The sequence below is a fragment of the Cherax quadricarinatus genome, chromosome 24 (assembly GCF_038502225.1).
Source record: "Cherax quadricarinatus isolate ZL_2023a chromosome 24, ASM3850222v1, whole genome shotgun sequence".
Lineage (NCBI taxonomy): Eukaryota > Metazoa > Arthropoda > Malacostraca > Decapoda > Parastacidae > Cherax > Cherax quadricarinatus.
Window position 1 is genome coordinate 2,784,119 of NC_091315.1, and position 16,862 is coordinate 2,800,980.

At 39.8% G+C, this 16,862-nt stretch overlaps 1 protein-coding gene across 1 annotated transcript in view; it reads right to left on the reverse strand.

The window, feature by feature from the left end:
- Nucleotides 1–666: 666 nt before the first annotated feature.
- The window catches only part of LOC128690676 (uncharacterized), a 56,533-nt gene continuing 40,337 nt past the window's right edge, over nucleotides 667–16,862 (reverse strand). Inside the window, exons 5-6 of the mRNA XM_070088151.1 lie at nucleotides 6,115–6,256; nucleotides 667–1,043 (exon numbers count right to left, since the gene is read on the reverse strand). Of these exons, the coding sequence (XP_069944252.1) occupies nucleotides 851–1,043; nucleotides 6,115–6,256 (335 nt within the window). The 3' untranslated portion in view covers nucleotides 667–850. The remainder of the gene's footprint in view (nucleotides 1,044–6,114; nucleotides 6,257–16,862) is intronic.

The following is a 16,862-nucleotide window of genomic DNA, read 5'->3' on the forward strand; positions in this document are numbered from 1 at the left end:
CAGTCATAGGTGGTGTCACATTTGTTCAATGTGGAAGCAGGTCGTGCCCAAGAATTAGGCAAGCGAAGAATTCCTAAGTATTAAGATCCCAAGAAGTTGCAGTGTCTGACAGATTGTAGATGAATGGTTCAGAGAACCGACATGTTGATAAATTAGACACATGTGCAACTCTTGGGTATCTTTATTGAGGAAACGGGATCTTAATACTTAGGAATTCTTCGCTTGCCTAATTCTTGGGCACGACCTACTTCCACATTGGACAAATGTGACACCACCTACGACTGCTGACCCTCACCTGTCTACGGTTTATAAGCTGCTTCTCAGCTCATATGCCGTATTCTATTCAAGATTGATGGACTGAACACATCGACTCAAGGTTGAGGGACTGATTACCTCATTCTCCTCCTGTTCTTCTAGTTTCTCCTACGTATGGATTGATGAAGCCACTGTGTGGCGAAACGTTTCCTCAATAAAGATACCCATGAGTTGCACATGTGTCTAATTTATCAACATGTCGGTTCTCTGAACCATTCATCTACAAATATTTTATATATAATTAAGTGTTTATGTTTGTCTGTTATTATTTCTTTTTCTATTCATTAATTTTCCTGAGGAGGAGCCAGCCTGGGTAATACTGTCTGAAGTTGTTACAGGGCTGAGTAAGCCTTCACAAAAACACTGAAAAGGAATTTAATTCTTCTCCATCGTGTCAAGAGGCCTTTACTGACATTAGGAAACTTCCTTTGAAGGGTTTAGAAACTGGAAGGGTGTTCCATTTCCCTGGATCAAAAGATTTTAAGCAGCATGAAGGCACCTACCAAGAAGTTTTGAGACAAGTAACAAGAGATACTTACAAGACGAAGGAGAACCCCAGGGAGGTCTCAGCCAAGGTGTACACCTGGGTCCTTTGTTCATTTGTTAAGGTGATGCTGCTGTTGACTACCAAACCTTCACTAGTGACGCTGGTCTTAGTTAAGCCAGTGATGATGTCACGAAGACCTGCCTCTGAGAGTGCACTGTTGGCACACGTAATCCAGTAGTACCTGTTGATTATGATACACTGAGTGACCTGTTCCAACACTGTTGATGATGACACACCTACAGTAGCCCGTTCCATCACTCCACCATCACTGATGATAATGACACTTTTAGTGACCTGCTCCATCGCTGTTGATGGCACTTTTATTGACCTGCTCCATTACTGTTGATGACACTTTTAGTGACCTGCTCCATCACTGTTGATGACACTTTTAGTGACCCGCTCCATCACTGTTGGTGATGACACACTTTGAGTGACCTGCTCCAGCACTGTTGATAACACTTTTAGTGACCCGCTCCATCACTGTTGGTGATGACACACTTTGAGTGACCTGCTCCAGCACTGTTGGTGATGATTATGTAATAGACTGTAATGTAAAATATCCAAAATGCTTCATTACCAAAACTTGCAAATTTGCAAGAAATACATTTTACAATCCTAAAAAATACAAAGAACCATAATCCTCCAAGAATGTTGGTTCTGCCATATCATGAAAATTTTCTTGATACACCCTCTCTATTTAAGAACTTCAAAATTAAAATTTATAGTTAAAAAATGATATAATAAAAACTAGGTAATTAAGAATTCCACCAGAATGCCGATGGCTGTATATAAGAAAACTGTACAAAGTGCAGTATATATTTTTTTGAGAAAACTGGTAATAGTCTTGAGATTACAGCAATATCAGTACAGAATTTTGAGAATTTAAGATAAGGGCATTATTCATATATCTGTACCATTTACCTTTATCAGGATGAATTTTGTTAAACAATCTGGTTATTAAAAATCCATAAACAAATTTCTAAACTAGCGAAATAACGTTTCAGAAGAGTTATTGTATTTTTGAATATACATCAATACCTTCTCAAGACCTGTCAAAATATACGATTCTCAATATATAAACATACTCCAGGTACAAAACATGTCCAACACTCAACCACTGATCTATAATTATGACTTTCAAAGGGAAGACCTAATACGAGTCAGAACTCCCGTTCATGTGTCTGTCAGGAGTCACTATCTGTGACCCTACCGTCTCTTCCCGTCCATTCTTCTGTTTACACATGGACGAGTTGTTTATTACGACTTATCTTGAACTTATAGACCATATGGATTTAAGATGTATGAAAATATATTTTCTATGAGAGCTGTAGGAGGCAAGTTGTGATAAATGACTGCCAGTGCATAAATAGGAGACTGGATGGGTACTTGGATAGTGGTCCTGGCATGAAGCATTTCCAGCACTTTCCTATTAAACTATGAGTATTTTATTAGGAAGATCTCAAAGATAGACCTTCTGTTCATGTCTCCGTCAGTGGCCACCATCTACAACTCTACTGCCACATTCCACAATCCTAGCTTTCAAAGTAATTTATTGTCCTACCCATGAAAGCCATATAATCTACAAATTCAAGGTGTCATAATAAACGAATGTTGTATGACAGGACCATGATTCGAGTTCTTGTTCATTCTTCTAATTATTCACTAATTGTCATTCATTCCAGGTAAACTCCAGGTAAACATTGTGACTCATCTTTCGTTAATCGACTATATGGCTTTGAGAGGAATGAGAATAAATTCACCATGAAAGCTGCTGGAGTTATACAAAGAGACACCGTCACAGTTGATGTCCAGTGATGCAAACATAAACGGAAGTCGTCTCCGAAATCTGCCTATTGAAAATCTGGTATCTTAGTGGGTGTAATACAAATAATGATTATCTAAAAAAACTCCTAATCAGTATTAGGGTGTATTACTAATTTTGCTTATAAATTTATAATTATACAATTATTCAGTTAAGCTATAATTATATAATTTTAATCGCCTATAATTGTATATTGTATTGTTTTCACTGAAGTCATGTATATGGGTCATAGGACTTGTTCATACCATTGCATTAAATCTGACTTACTAGAGAGCCTACCACTCATTTACAGGCCATGCAATCCTGAAGACCAACCTACCAGATATTAGCTAAATATCCTCTTCTGTGTAGTACGTGTCGAATGTTTGGGACTTGCTGCTCTGACCTGTCTATTGCTATTTCATCAACGAATAGTTGGGGTAACTTATGTCAATTAAAGGTAATTACCCTTAGTCTCTCTCATTTCCTTCTTTTATTTTTCACTTGCCCTGACTTCAGCCTGCTGGAGTGTAGTCACTCTTACCACGCGTGCCAAACCTGGCACGCCAACGACTTCTTTCCGGCACGCTAACCTCTGGTCTCAAAAAAAAAAAAATGCGACATTTATCACGTATCCGTTCCAAGAAAAGCGGGGAAATAGTCCCCATATGTTTCCAGAGATTTTGTATCAAACATATGTCCGACTTTGGCACGCACACTTATAAAGGTTACCTACCCCTGCACTAGGATTTTGAAAGATGACTTTTTATCCCGAGGCTGGATTCTTGTGTCCACTTCATTTCACTCTGTTCTGTCCTTTGACCTTCTCTGCCTTTTTCTTGTTCAGTTACAATTTGACAATAGTTCACGAAGGTCAACGTCAAGTGTAGCTTTTTAGTACAGGTGGGCCCCGATTTACACAGCTTCGCTTTTTGGCGTTTCGCTAATGCGGCAGTTTTCAATTATCGGCCTGGTCACAGACCGGGCCGCGGGGGCGTTGACCCCCGGAACTCTCTCCAGGTAAACTCTTCATTTATTCAGATTTCCAACAATATATTCACTACCACTAAGAATGAAAATATTTTAAGATAAGTAATGTGTGTACAGTATATGCCTTTTTAAGGCCTAGCTCTATTGCTCACTTAATATATGATAGTGTGAACACATTATCAGCCTTTTATATGGATTGGAAAGTGATTTTCACTTTACAGCGGTAGCTCAGAACCTGCTGCATAAGCGGGACCCTCCTGTATATTTTTCCAGTCACGGTACTGTCATGTATGTAGTTAAAGAGAACTTTTATCTTTAAACTTCGCGCTCTCTCTAATCTCTGTCCTCTTGACTCTGATTTTGTTCAAAGTTGCTGTCTTATCTGTCTCTCTTTTCCTTATTTCAGTGGTGGCTTTTATTTTGGGATTATCGTTCCTGTTTATCGAGTATCTCTCCAGGAAAATTTTGATATTTGTCAGCAGAGAAAATGTAACATAGCTAATGACTCTGAAATAACTCATGAGACAGAATGGTTGAGAATATTTAACTGGGGAAGTATAAATCTTACAGGAAGTATAAATTTTACGGGTAGAAATATTAGGACGAGTTTCCTCAAGGCCGCTGTCCATGTTCACCTTGTGGCAAAATAGGTACCCGGCTGTTAGAGGAAATGGTATGGTGATACCGACAAGATGTGGAAAAAGACACTTATGTACAGTTCAGGACATTTATTAAAGGAAACGTTTCGCCACGAGTGGCTTCTTCAGTCCTAATACAGAGAAAACTAAGAAAACACACATATATATAGTGGCGGGAGTCAGGTGAGGTGATGCGTGGGTAGAGGTGGTGGTAGTAGTAGTAGTAGTAGTAGTAGTAGTAGTAGTAGTAGTAGTAGTAGTAATGGAACTAAGGAGGTGAGGCAAGAGAGGGACCTGCTGGCATCAAGTAACACCAGTTCCCAGGATGGGTAATATCCTCTTGCTTAGTAATTTTGAAATACTGTAACTACCGGATTTTTGCTTTATAGTGTATTTCAAAATTACTAAGCAAGAGGATATTACCCATCCTGGGAACTGGTGTTACTTGATGCCAGCAGGTCCCTCTCTAGCCTCACCTCCTTAGTTCCATTACTACAACAACTACTACTACTACTACTACCACCTCTACCCACGCATCACCTCACCTGACTCCCGCCACTATATATATGTGTGTTTTCTTAGTTTTCTCTGTATTAGGACTGAAGAAGCCACTCGTGGCGAAACGTTTCCTTTAATAAATGTCCTGAACTGTACATAAGTGTCTTTTTCCACACCCGGCTGTTAGTTGACTGGCGTGGGTCGCATCCTGCGGACAAAAATTGACCTAATTTCCATGAAATGCTCTGCATAACAAGGGTCTTTCTATATAGCAGTACCTCATTGATGTCAGCTAGGAATGTATACATTGTACATGTACTTGTAGAAATAAAGATTATTATTATAGGAATGCAAATTAAGGAGAAAGATTATTAAAAAGAATGCAATTATGAAAATATTTAAAGTCAAACTGAAATGAAAGTGGAGGTACAGGAGGGCCCCGCTCTTACAGCAGGTTAGGTTCTGGGCTCCTGTGTAAAGCAAAAATGGCTGTAAAGTGAATCATGACCTTTTTTACACTTTCAAATGCATATAAGAGCCTGATAATATGTTTACACTATCATACATTAAATTAACAATAGAGCTAATTTAATGTATAATATTTTCATCCTTAACTTATAGTGACTGGTGAATATATTATTGTAGGAAGTCTGAATAAATAAATAAATAAATATAATTGAAAACTGCTGTATTAGCGAAACGCCATAAAGTGAGGTGCTATAAAGCGAGGCCTGTCTGTATTTATAATTCTAACCAGACTTCAAGAGAGAGAGAATGTTGGACGTACTTGATGTTACCATAAGTAAGTAAGTAAGTAAGTAAATTTATTCAGGTATACACAATACAGTTACATAGAATTATCATACATAGCAGCATATGTGTAGAGAACCTGGGATAACCCAAAGTAACCAAAGATTTAGAAAAGAATAATACACACATTCTTATTGCAAAAATTGTGTTGGGATATATTGAACTTGACTCACGAAATCGTAATGACACGACTGAAAACAAACCATACCACGGGTGGGGTGTGAACCTCTCTGACCGCGGGTTTAAACCCCACCCATGATAAGGTTTGATATGTTGAAACTGGAAGTAAAAAATAATCTATTGAAATGCTAAGCCATAAAGAAAGGCAAGTGTAAAATAGAGAAGAAATGAAATTCGCATAATTTTGTCCAACACCTGAAACAGAATAAATAAGCATTAAGTAGTTTGAGATATTTCTGTGTTGAAATGGATTGCGATAGATTCTCTTGTATGTAGTTTAGTGGCTTGTTTTGTATACATGAAAGATTACAAAAGAACAACAATAAAAGACTCACCCTCCTGGTGGCTGTAGCTCCTGGACCACGCCACAAATATCACTCACACTGGCGTCACTCACACTACTGAGCTCTAACACCACTCGTGTTCTTGGTAGAGGAACCAACGCTGCTGGTGATACTCCTGCTGACACCCTCACACCTGTAGTGATGCACCATACTGTCACTGCTCACCATGTCTCCTCACACCAACACCATGAACGTCACACTTGTAATAATAATTTACAGCACTACTGCAGCAGGTCTGTTGGCCCATACTAGGCAGCTCCTTTACAATTCATCCCACTAACAAACATTTGACCAACCCAATTTTCAATGCTACCCAAGAAATAAGCTCTGATGTGCAAGTCCCACTCAAATCCAACTCCTCCCACTCATGTATTTATCCAACCTAAATTTGAAACTACCCAAAGTCTTAGCCTCAATAACCCAACTAGGTAGACTGTTCCACTCATCAACTACCCTATTTCCAAACCAATACTTTCCTATGTCCTTTCTAAATCTAAACTTATCTAATTTAAATCCATTACTGCGGGTTCTCTCTTGGAGAGACATCCTCAAGACCTTATTAATATCCCCTTTATTAATACCTATCTTCCACTTATACACTTCGATCAGGTCTCCCCTCATTCTTCGTCTAACAAGTGAATGTAACTTAAGAGTCTTCAATCTTTCTTCATAAGGAAGATTTCTAATGCTATGTATTAATTTAGTCATCCTATGCTGAATGTTTTCTAACGAATTTATGTCCATTCTGTAATATGGAGACCAGAACTGAGCTGCATAATCTAGGTGAGGCCTTACTAATGATGTATAAAGCTGCAGTATGACCTCTGGACTTCTGTTGCTTACACTTCTTGATATAAATCCCAGTAATCTATTTGCCTTATTACGTACGCTTAGGCATTGCTGTGGATAAATTAGACACATGTGCAACTCTTGGGTATCTTTATTGAGGAAACGTTTCGCCACACAGTGGCTTCATCAGTCCATACAAAGGAGAATCTTGAACATTAAAATGGTATAAAATACCGACAGGTTGTTAGGTAAGACACATATGCAACAGTTACGTATCTACGAACCATTCATCTACAAAGGCATTGCTGTCTTGGTTTAAGGTTGCTGCTTACCATAACCCCCAAGTCCTTTTCGCAATCTGTATGGCTAAGTTCTACATTATTTAATTTATAAGTGCTAGGGTTATGGACACTCCCGAGCTTCAGAACCTTGCATTTATCTACATTGAACTGCATGTGCCACTTTTCTGACCAAGAGTAGAGTTTGTCTAAATCCTCCTGAAGTTCCCTAACATCTACGTTTGAATCAATTATCCTACCTATCTTCGTGTAATCGGCGAATTTGCTCATATCACTAGTAATTCCTTCATCAAGATCATTGATATATATTATAAACAACAACGGGCCCAAGACTGATCCCTGTGGAACGCCACTTGTTACTGATCCCCACTCGGATTTAACCCCATTTATGGTTTAGAAAGACACGTAAGCAAACACTATAACATATTTATTAGAAAACGTTTCGGTCCTGGAACCTTGATCACTTCTAGAAGTGATCAAGGTCCCAGGACCGAAACGTTTTCTAATAAATATGTTATCGTGTTTGCTTGCGTGTCTTTCTAAACCAACTTGTCGGTATTTATTACCAAGGTTTATGGTATAAACCATAGAAGTGATCAAGGTCCCAGAACTGAAACGTTTTCTAATAAATATGTTATAGTGTTTGCTTACGTGTCTTTCTACACCAAGGTTTATACCAACCCCATTCATGGACACTCTCTGCTTCCTGTCTGTGAGCCATGATTCGATCCACTAAAGCACCCTTCCCCCAATGCCATGAGCTGCCACTTTCTTCAACAGTCTTTGGTGCGGAACTCTATCAAATGCCTTACTAAAATCTAAGTAAATAATATCAAATTCTTTATCGTGGTCAACAGCTTCGAAAGCTTTACTGAAGAAAGTTAATAAATTAGTTAGACAAGACCGGCCTCTTGTGAATCCATGCTGAGTATCATTAATCAAGCTATGCTTATCGAGATGGCTTCTTATAATCTCAGCTATAATTGACTCTAGTAATTTGCCTACAATTGAGGTCAGGCTTATTGGACGGTAATTTGACGGTAACGACTTCTCACCCGTTTCAAAAATAGGAATTACATTAGCCATCTTCCACATATCAGACACTACACCTGTTTGAAGAGATAAATTAAAAATATTAGTTAATGGTTCACAGACTTCCATTTTGCATTCCTTTAGAACCCTTGAAAAAACCTCATCAGGACCAGGTGACTTATTTTGCTTCAGTCGGTCTATCTGCTTCACAACCATTTCACTAGTGACTGTGATGTTACATAATTTATCTTCTTCTGATCCACTATAAAAATTAATTACCGGAATATTATTAGTGTCTTCCTGTGTAAAAACCGAGAGAAAATAATTATTTAAAATCGAGCACATTTCATTCTCTTTGTCAGTAAGATGCCCATAGTTATTTTTAAGGGGACCTATCATATCTCTAACTTTTGTTCTATAGACCTGGAAAAAACTTTTTGGGTTAGTTTTAGAATCCCTAGCAACTTTAATTTCATAGTCCCTTTTAGCTTTTCTTATCCCCTTTTTAATGTCCCTCTTAATGTCAATATACTGATTCATAAGATGACCCTCGCCTCTTTTGATACGCCTATAAATTCCTTTCTTATGCCCTAGTAGATATTTCAGCCTATTATTCATACATTTTGGGTCATTCTATTTGATCTAATTTCCTTATAAGGGATAAACGTTCTTTGAGCAGCATGTATTGTGTTCAGAAAACTGTCATATTGATAGCTCTCTTCGTTACCCCAGTCAACAGATGATAAGTGTTCTCTAAGCCCATCGTAATCTGCTAAGCAAAAATCTGGGACTGTTACTGAGATATCCCTACTATCATACTTCCATTCAATTCTAAATGTAATTGATTTGTGGTCGCTAGCACCCAGTTCCTCTGAAACTTCTAAATTATTAACAAGGGATTCATTGTTTGCCAGAACTAAGTCAAGCAGGTTATTACCCCTTGTAGGTTCTGTTACAAACTGCTTCAAAAAACAATCCTGTACTACTTCTAAGAAGTCGTATGATTCTAAATTCCCAGTCAAGAAATTCCAATCAATATGACTAAAGTTAAAGTCTCCTAGAATTACTACATTATCGTGCCTTGTGGCCCTAACAATTTCCTCCCATAGTAGTCTCCCCTGGTCCCTATCTAAATTTTGGGGACGGTATATCACACCTAAAATTAATTTTTCATGCCCCTCTGAAAATTCTATCCAAACAGACTCTGTATGTGTTACTTCAGACTTAATACCCGTTTTTATGCAACAGTTCAAGCGATCTCGGACATACAATGCCACCCCGCCCCCCTTCCCGATACTTCTATCTACTTGGAACAATTTAAAACCCTGAATGTGACATTCTGCAGGCATGTCCCGACTTTTTGAATTAAACCACGTCTCAGTAATGGCAAATACATCTATGTTACCTGCACTAGCAACTAGTCTCAACTCGTCCATCTTATTCCTAGCACTGCGACTATTTGTGTAATAAATATTTAAAGACCCTCCTCTCTCTTTACCTTTCCTGCTCCTTTCTGTTATTCCACTAAACCTATTACTGTCCCTGTCAATTAGTGCCACTGGCTTTCCAATATCCACCTCATTTTGCCTATTACTAGTTCTCCTAGTACTCATATTACTACCCTGCGGCTTCACAGTTTTCCCGCCAAAACCCATACCACTAACTATTCCTAGTTTAAAGACCTAACAGCTCCCTCCACTGCGTTGGCCAGTGCTCCCACCCCACACCTAGATAAGTGAACCCCATCCCTGGCATACATGTCATTTCTGCCATAGAAGAGGTCCCAGTTGTCAATGAATGTTAACGCATTTTCCTTACAGTATTTGTCCAGCCAGAAATTGACACCAATTGCTCTGGACAACCATTCATTTCCAACTCCTCTCCTTGGCAAAATGCCACATATGACAGGTTTCCCACCCTTCCTCCCAATTATCTCTATTGCTGACCTATACTTGCTAATCAGGTCCTCACTCCTACGTCTGCCAACATCGTTGCCTCCGGCACTGAGACAGATAATAGGATTGCTCCCATTACCTCTCATGATGTCATCCAGATGGCTAACAATATCCTTCATCCCAGCCCCAGGAAAACACACTCTCTGTCTCCTACTCCTATCCTTCAAGCAGAATGCCCTATCCATGTACCTAATCTGGCTATCCCCAACAACAACAATGTTTTTACCTTCCTTGGCGTCGTCCGTCGTGATGCTCCAAGTAGTCGACTCACATTCGCCAGGTAGCATTACACCACTTGTAGAATTCGTCAAGACGTTCTCGATGGTCTTCGTTGGGGTTTCTAGGGATGTCTCACTCACGTCTGCCAATGCTTCTTTGGTGCTCGTTGTGGCATTCCCAGTAGAACACTCACATTCGTCGGGTAGCACCGAGAATGGGTTGGAAGTTTCCACGGTAGTCTTCTGGTTTCTCGTTGTTTCTGCCTCTCTAACCGTTTTCTTGATCTTCAGCTTGGTTCCATGTTGCCCGGCCACTGACCAAGCTCCCCTCTTAACCTGGGGACTCACAACAGAAGGATTACTACGAATCCTCTTGTTCTCCTCCGTTAATCGCCGTATCTCCATCTTAGCAACTCTGAGCTCTTCTCTCAGCTGCTGGTATAGTTGCTCAAGAGAGGGCATCCTGGTCCACCCCAGTATGATCATCAATGCAGAATAGAGGACACTTAACATAACAACATAAGAAAGGAGGAACACTACAGCAGGCCTGTTGGCCCATACTAGGCAGGTCCTTCACAACCAATCCCAATAACAAAATATTTGCCCAATTCAATTTTTAATGCTATCCAAGAAATAAGTTTTGATGATTCTATTTACTCATTATGCAAGTCTCACTCAAATCCAACCCCTCTCACTCATGTATTTATCTAACCGAAATTTAAAACTACCCAACGTTTTAGCTTCAATAACCCTACTAGGTAGACTGTTCCACTCATCAACTACCCTATTTCCAAACCAATACTTTCCTATGTCCTTTCGAAATCTAAACTTATCTAATTTGAATTCATTACTGCGGGTTCTTTCTTGAAGTGATATCCTCAAAACCTTATTTATATCCCCTTTATTAATACCTATCTTCCACTTATATACTTCGATCATGTTTCCCCTCATTCTTCTTCTACAAGTGAATGTAGTTTAAGAGTCTTCAATCGTTCTTCGTACGGAAGATTTCTAATGCTATGTATTAATTTTGTCATTCTACACTGGATGTTTTCTAGCGAATTTATATCCATTCTGTAATATGGAGACCAGAACTGAGCTGCATAATCTAGGTGAGGCCTTACTAATGATGTATAAAGCTGCAGTATGACCTCTGGACTTCTGTTGCTTACACTTCTTGATATAAATCCCAATAATCTATTTGCCTTATTACGTACGCTTAGGCATTGCTGTCTTGGTTTAAGGTTGCTGCTCACCATAACCCCCAAGTCCTTTTCGCAATCTGTATGATTAAGTTCTACATTATTTAACACTCCCGAGCTTCAGAACCTTGCATTTATCTACATTGAACTGCATCTGCCGCTTTCCTGACCAGGAATTGAGTATGTCTAAATCCTCCTTAAATTTCGTGACATCTATATTTGAATCAGTTATCCTACCTATCTTTGTGTCATCGGCGAATTTGCTCGTATCACTAGTAATTCCCTCATCAAAGTCATTGATATATATTATAAACAACAACGGGCCCAAGACCGATCCCTGTGGAACGCCACCTGTTACAGATCCCCACTCGGATTTAACCCCACTTAAGCATATTCTCTGCTTCCTATTGGTGAGCCATGACTCAATCTATGAGAGCACTTTTCCCCCAGTGCCATGAGCTGCCACTTTCTTTAACAGTCTCTAGTGCGGTACTTCACCAAAAGCCTTACTAAAGTCTAAATAAACAATATCGAATTCTTTATCATGATCAACGGCTTCAAAAGCTTTACTGAAGAAGGTTAATAAATTAGTTAGACAAGAACGGCCTCTCGTGAATCCATGCTGAGTATCATTAATCAGATTATGCTGATCCAGATGGCTTCTTATAATCATAGCTATAATTGACTCTAGCAATTTGCCTACAATTGAAGTCAGGCTTATTGGGCGGTAATTTGACGGTAACGACTTGTCCCCTGTTTTAAAAATAGGAGTTACATTAGCCATCTTCCACATATCAGACACTACACCTGTTTGAAGAGATAAATTAAAAATATTAGTTAATGGTTCACAGAGTTCCATTTTGCATTCCTTAAGAACCCTTGAAAAAACCTCATCAGGTCCCGGCGACTTATTTTGCCTCAGTTGGTCTTTTTGTTTCATAATCATTTCACTAGTGACTGTGGTGTTGCATAATTGATCTTCTTCAGGCCCATTATAAAAATTAATTACTGGAATATTGTTAGTGTCTTCCTGTGTAAAAACCGAGAGAAAATAATTATTTAAAATCGAGCACATTTCATTCTCTTTGTCAGTAAGATGCCCATAGTTATTTTTAAGGAGACCTATCTTATCTCTGACTTTTGTTCTGTACACCTGGAAAAACTTTTTGGGTTAGTTTTCAAATCCCTAGCAACTAGCTGCCCACATCGCCAGCCGCAGAGCTCCCGCCTCACCCATCACCCCCCATGATGAGGCAATAGGCCTACCAGATACTTCATGTCTGAATACTGACCCATGCCTGAACTCAGACAATATGGTTGAGCGAGTCACTCTGGGAGTACATCAACAGAGCACGATCACGTCTGCTATCAACACTAGTAATGCTGCTGGTGTTGACACCATCTGTCTGGCTGAGTCAGCTGTCAGTCAGCCACCTGACTCAGCTGATCGGGACTTCATACTTCCTGATGACGCTAGTCTTGCTGGGGTGGTACACAACATGCAGCTGCGCATAACAGTACTGGAGAAGCAACAATGGTGTTTGAAACAACAATTTCAGCACCACGAGGAAAAACTTACAGAGGTTGCAAATGAGTACATCAACCCACAGATAGTCAGCCATTATGAAAATGAGTGTGGTGATGATGAACAAACTGATGATTGCAGTGGTGTTAATAATTACAAAAACGATGAATCTGATAGTGGTGTTTACAATCACAGTGAAGATGATAAGGGCAGTGAAGACCATCATGATAGTCAACCTGATGAGTGTAATGTATTGATAGATACTGAGTGTGGAGATGACCCGGTTGTTGATAATGGTGTATCACTGGTCATAATGATGAGGGAAGTGATACATGTGATGATAGTGATGAGTGTAATAAAAGCGGAGAGTTGAGTGCGAGGGATAGTGTCACCTTCCATACATTCACAGACAAAGAGCGCAGTGACCTCTGTGTACAAAGACTCCCAAGAGGTCTCACTAATGGAAGTGCACTTAGGAGACTCATGGATAAGGATAATACTGATTATATTGATATTGATTATGTCTGTTTGTTATTTAGTAAGTTTTTTCATTTTGCTGAGAAATTGAATACTATCCCTGGACTTTTATAATGGAACCAAACTCGTATAAACTATCCATTTTAAGTTGGAATATTGCGTCACTTAGAAAAAGATTTTCTGACCTGCATCATAAAGTAACCACTGAATCCATTGATATTGTGTGTCTACAAGAGTGCAGAGTCCCTGAAAAATCCCAACCCCCTAAATTGCCATCGTTTGTTGCATATAACCTCAAATCTACTAATTCTTGTGTTCTATATATTAAAAAATCACTTCCCCATCTTGCACATAAGAAAACAGAGGGGCTACAGTATCACGGTGTTAGAATTTATATTGGGAACTCTGCTCTCAACATATTTAACTTGTACGCTCCTGCTGATAAGTTTAATTACTTGGAGCTCCCAACTTGTGCTCAGTCTGAACCTACTCTCATTATTGGTGATTATAATGCAAGACACAAAAGCATTGGAAACTCTCAGTTTGGTAATCGTAATGGCAATCAACTGTTGTCACTCTTAAACAGTCATGATAATGTGCAAATTGTAGGTGACCTTGAACCCACACATATCTATGGAGGCGTCCTTGATCTGTGCCTGGGCTTCAACATTACTTCTGCCAGCTGTGAGTCTTCCATTGTAACAGATATAGCGTCTGATCATTTCCCAAGGCTAACCTCTCTAGATATTGGTAATGCTATCCTCCCTGGTGGGATATTCAAACGGAAACGTTTTAATGTTCCCACTGATCAGCATGATGACTTTGTTGCACATGTGACTGACTGGTATAATTCCTATGAGTGTACCTCTGTCGAGACTTTTAACAATGACCTTGTGAGCAGTATTCAGAACTTCTTAGAGCCGCCTCTGAAACCTCCTACTACTCTAAATCCAAATGACTTCCATAATAATCATAAGTCTTATAAAAATCATACCTATTACAATGATTCTAAACTTCGAACATTGAAACGTACTGCTCGCAGACTAGGCCTAGCCTATAGAAACCATCGTACCCCTGAAATGCTGAGCCTCTTCCAAACTGCCCTTGCTGCTGCCAGAGAGCGTATGACAGAGCTGCGGCAAACAGACTGGGAAAAATTTGTCAACGGTCTCAATGCTCACACCCCACTTAGCCGAGCATGGAGGGACATAAATAGAATTAAGGGTAACAGAACTGGGCAGATCGCGCACCCTCATCCCTTGCATAGGGCGAATGAGTTAGTCAGTGCTTGGGCTGCTACATCTAGCTATGACAATCTTCCCAGTACCACACAGGCGAAATTAATGGACAAATATGATGCAAGGGAGAGACTTGTTTGCTTTATGCTCAGCAAGGCAGATGATTGCAACATTCCTTTCACTAATTATGAACTTGATGCAGCACTAACTAAGGGCAACTCCACGTCGCCTGGTGAGGATGGTATTACTTACAACTTACTCAGATTGCTGTGTCGAGTACCAGGTAATCCTTTACTTGAATTATATAACATGAGTTATGTCACTGGGGAGCTCCCTAAATCATGGACCAATAGCCTCATTATTCCCATTCCAAAGCCCAATCAACAAAACTCATTTCGCCCAATATCCCTTACTAGCTGCTTGTGTAAAACATTTGAAAGGATGATTCTTAATCGTCTTATGCACAGAATTAAGGAATTCTTGTCACCCCGGTTGCATGGCTTCATGCATGGAAGGAGTGTGCATCATTGCATTACCACCTTTCTCACTCTGCACACTGACAGCTCATACACTACGTTCCTTGACCTTAAATCCGCTTTTGATGTAGCCAACAGACATGTAATCATTAGTGAACTTGCCAGAATGGATGTTGGAGGATGGCTTCTCCGCTGGATTAAAGGTTACCTGTCCAACAGAAAGTCGTCTGTGTTGTTCCAGGGACATAGAAGTGTAACTAAAGATTTTGAATTAGGAACTCCACAGGGAGGTGTGCTTAGTCCCACCCTTTTCAACATTTTGATTAATGCCTTACTTAATGCCATGCCTAGCCAGCCCCATCATTATATGGTTAGTTTTGCTGATGACATAATGATTCACACTACCGGATTCTCCAACACCCAAAACATTCTTAATCATGTACTAGCCTCGTGTCAGGACCTGGGGTTAATAATCTCAGGGGATAAAACAAAGATACTCAACAGGCGTCCTCCTCGGCAGAGAAGCACAGTTCGTCAGATCCAGTTGCATGATGGGTCTCTTCTAGAATATGTAAGCAGATACAGGTATCTAGGCTTTGAGGTTCCACTACTTGGACCTGTTGTAACGAGACTTTGTCGCCAATACAAAGAAAGGCTGAGAGCACTTAGAGTTGTGGCAGGTTTTCATCCCAGGTATGGTGCTAATGTTAAAATTGTGAAAATGATGTATCTTGCTTATATTAGATCATTGGTTGATTATGCAGCGCCACTACTTGCACTCGTGTCTGACTGGAAGCTTGGAGGGCTGGAAAAACTGCAAAACGAAGCAATGAGGATCATCCTAGGATGCCCTCGTACTGCCAAAATTTTAAATATGCGGAAAGAACTTAATATTCCAAGCATTAGAGATCGTGTTACTGAAAGAAATATCCTTATTGGGGTCAATATGCTTAGGCTAGCCCATTCAAACCCCTGCACAGAAGCCCTCCAAACTTTCCTCAGCACTGGTGAACATCCTTCCAGATGGATCGAAAAAACTGGAACCGACCTCCGCATGAACCAGCTACATGATCTATATCAAGTTGGACAACAGAGACATTTCCCTGCTCCATGGGATATTACCCCATTCCAAACTACCATTCCTCCATTTCCCCCCAAAACTCTTCTTAAATCACAACCAAAGCCTCGTCTTGAAGCCAAACATGATGCCTTAAGCTGTATTGATAACTTAGTCACACAGAACAATCTTTCACAAATTATTTACGTCGATGGTTCTGTTCACCAGTCCACTGGTGCAGCTGGTAGTGCTGCTGTTGTCACACAGAGTGATGGCTCTCATAAAGAAATTGGAGCACGCATCAATAACTGGGCCTCTACCCTTCAAACAGAACTGTTTGCCATACTCCTTGCACTCAAATGTGTCCATGTATCTAAGGTTGACACTTTAATTGTAACTGATTCTCTGTCATCCATAAATGCTCTCAACTTATTAAGTATAAATTGTGGCATGCTTGTGTCAGAAGCCAGA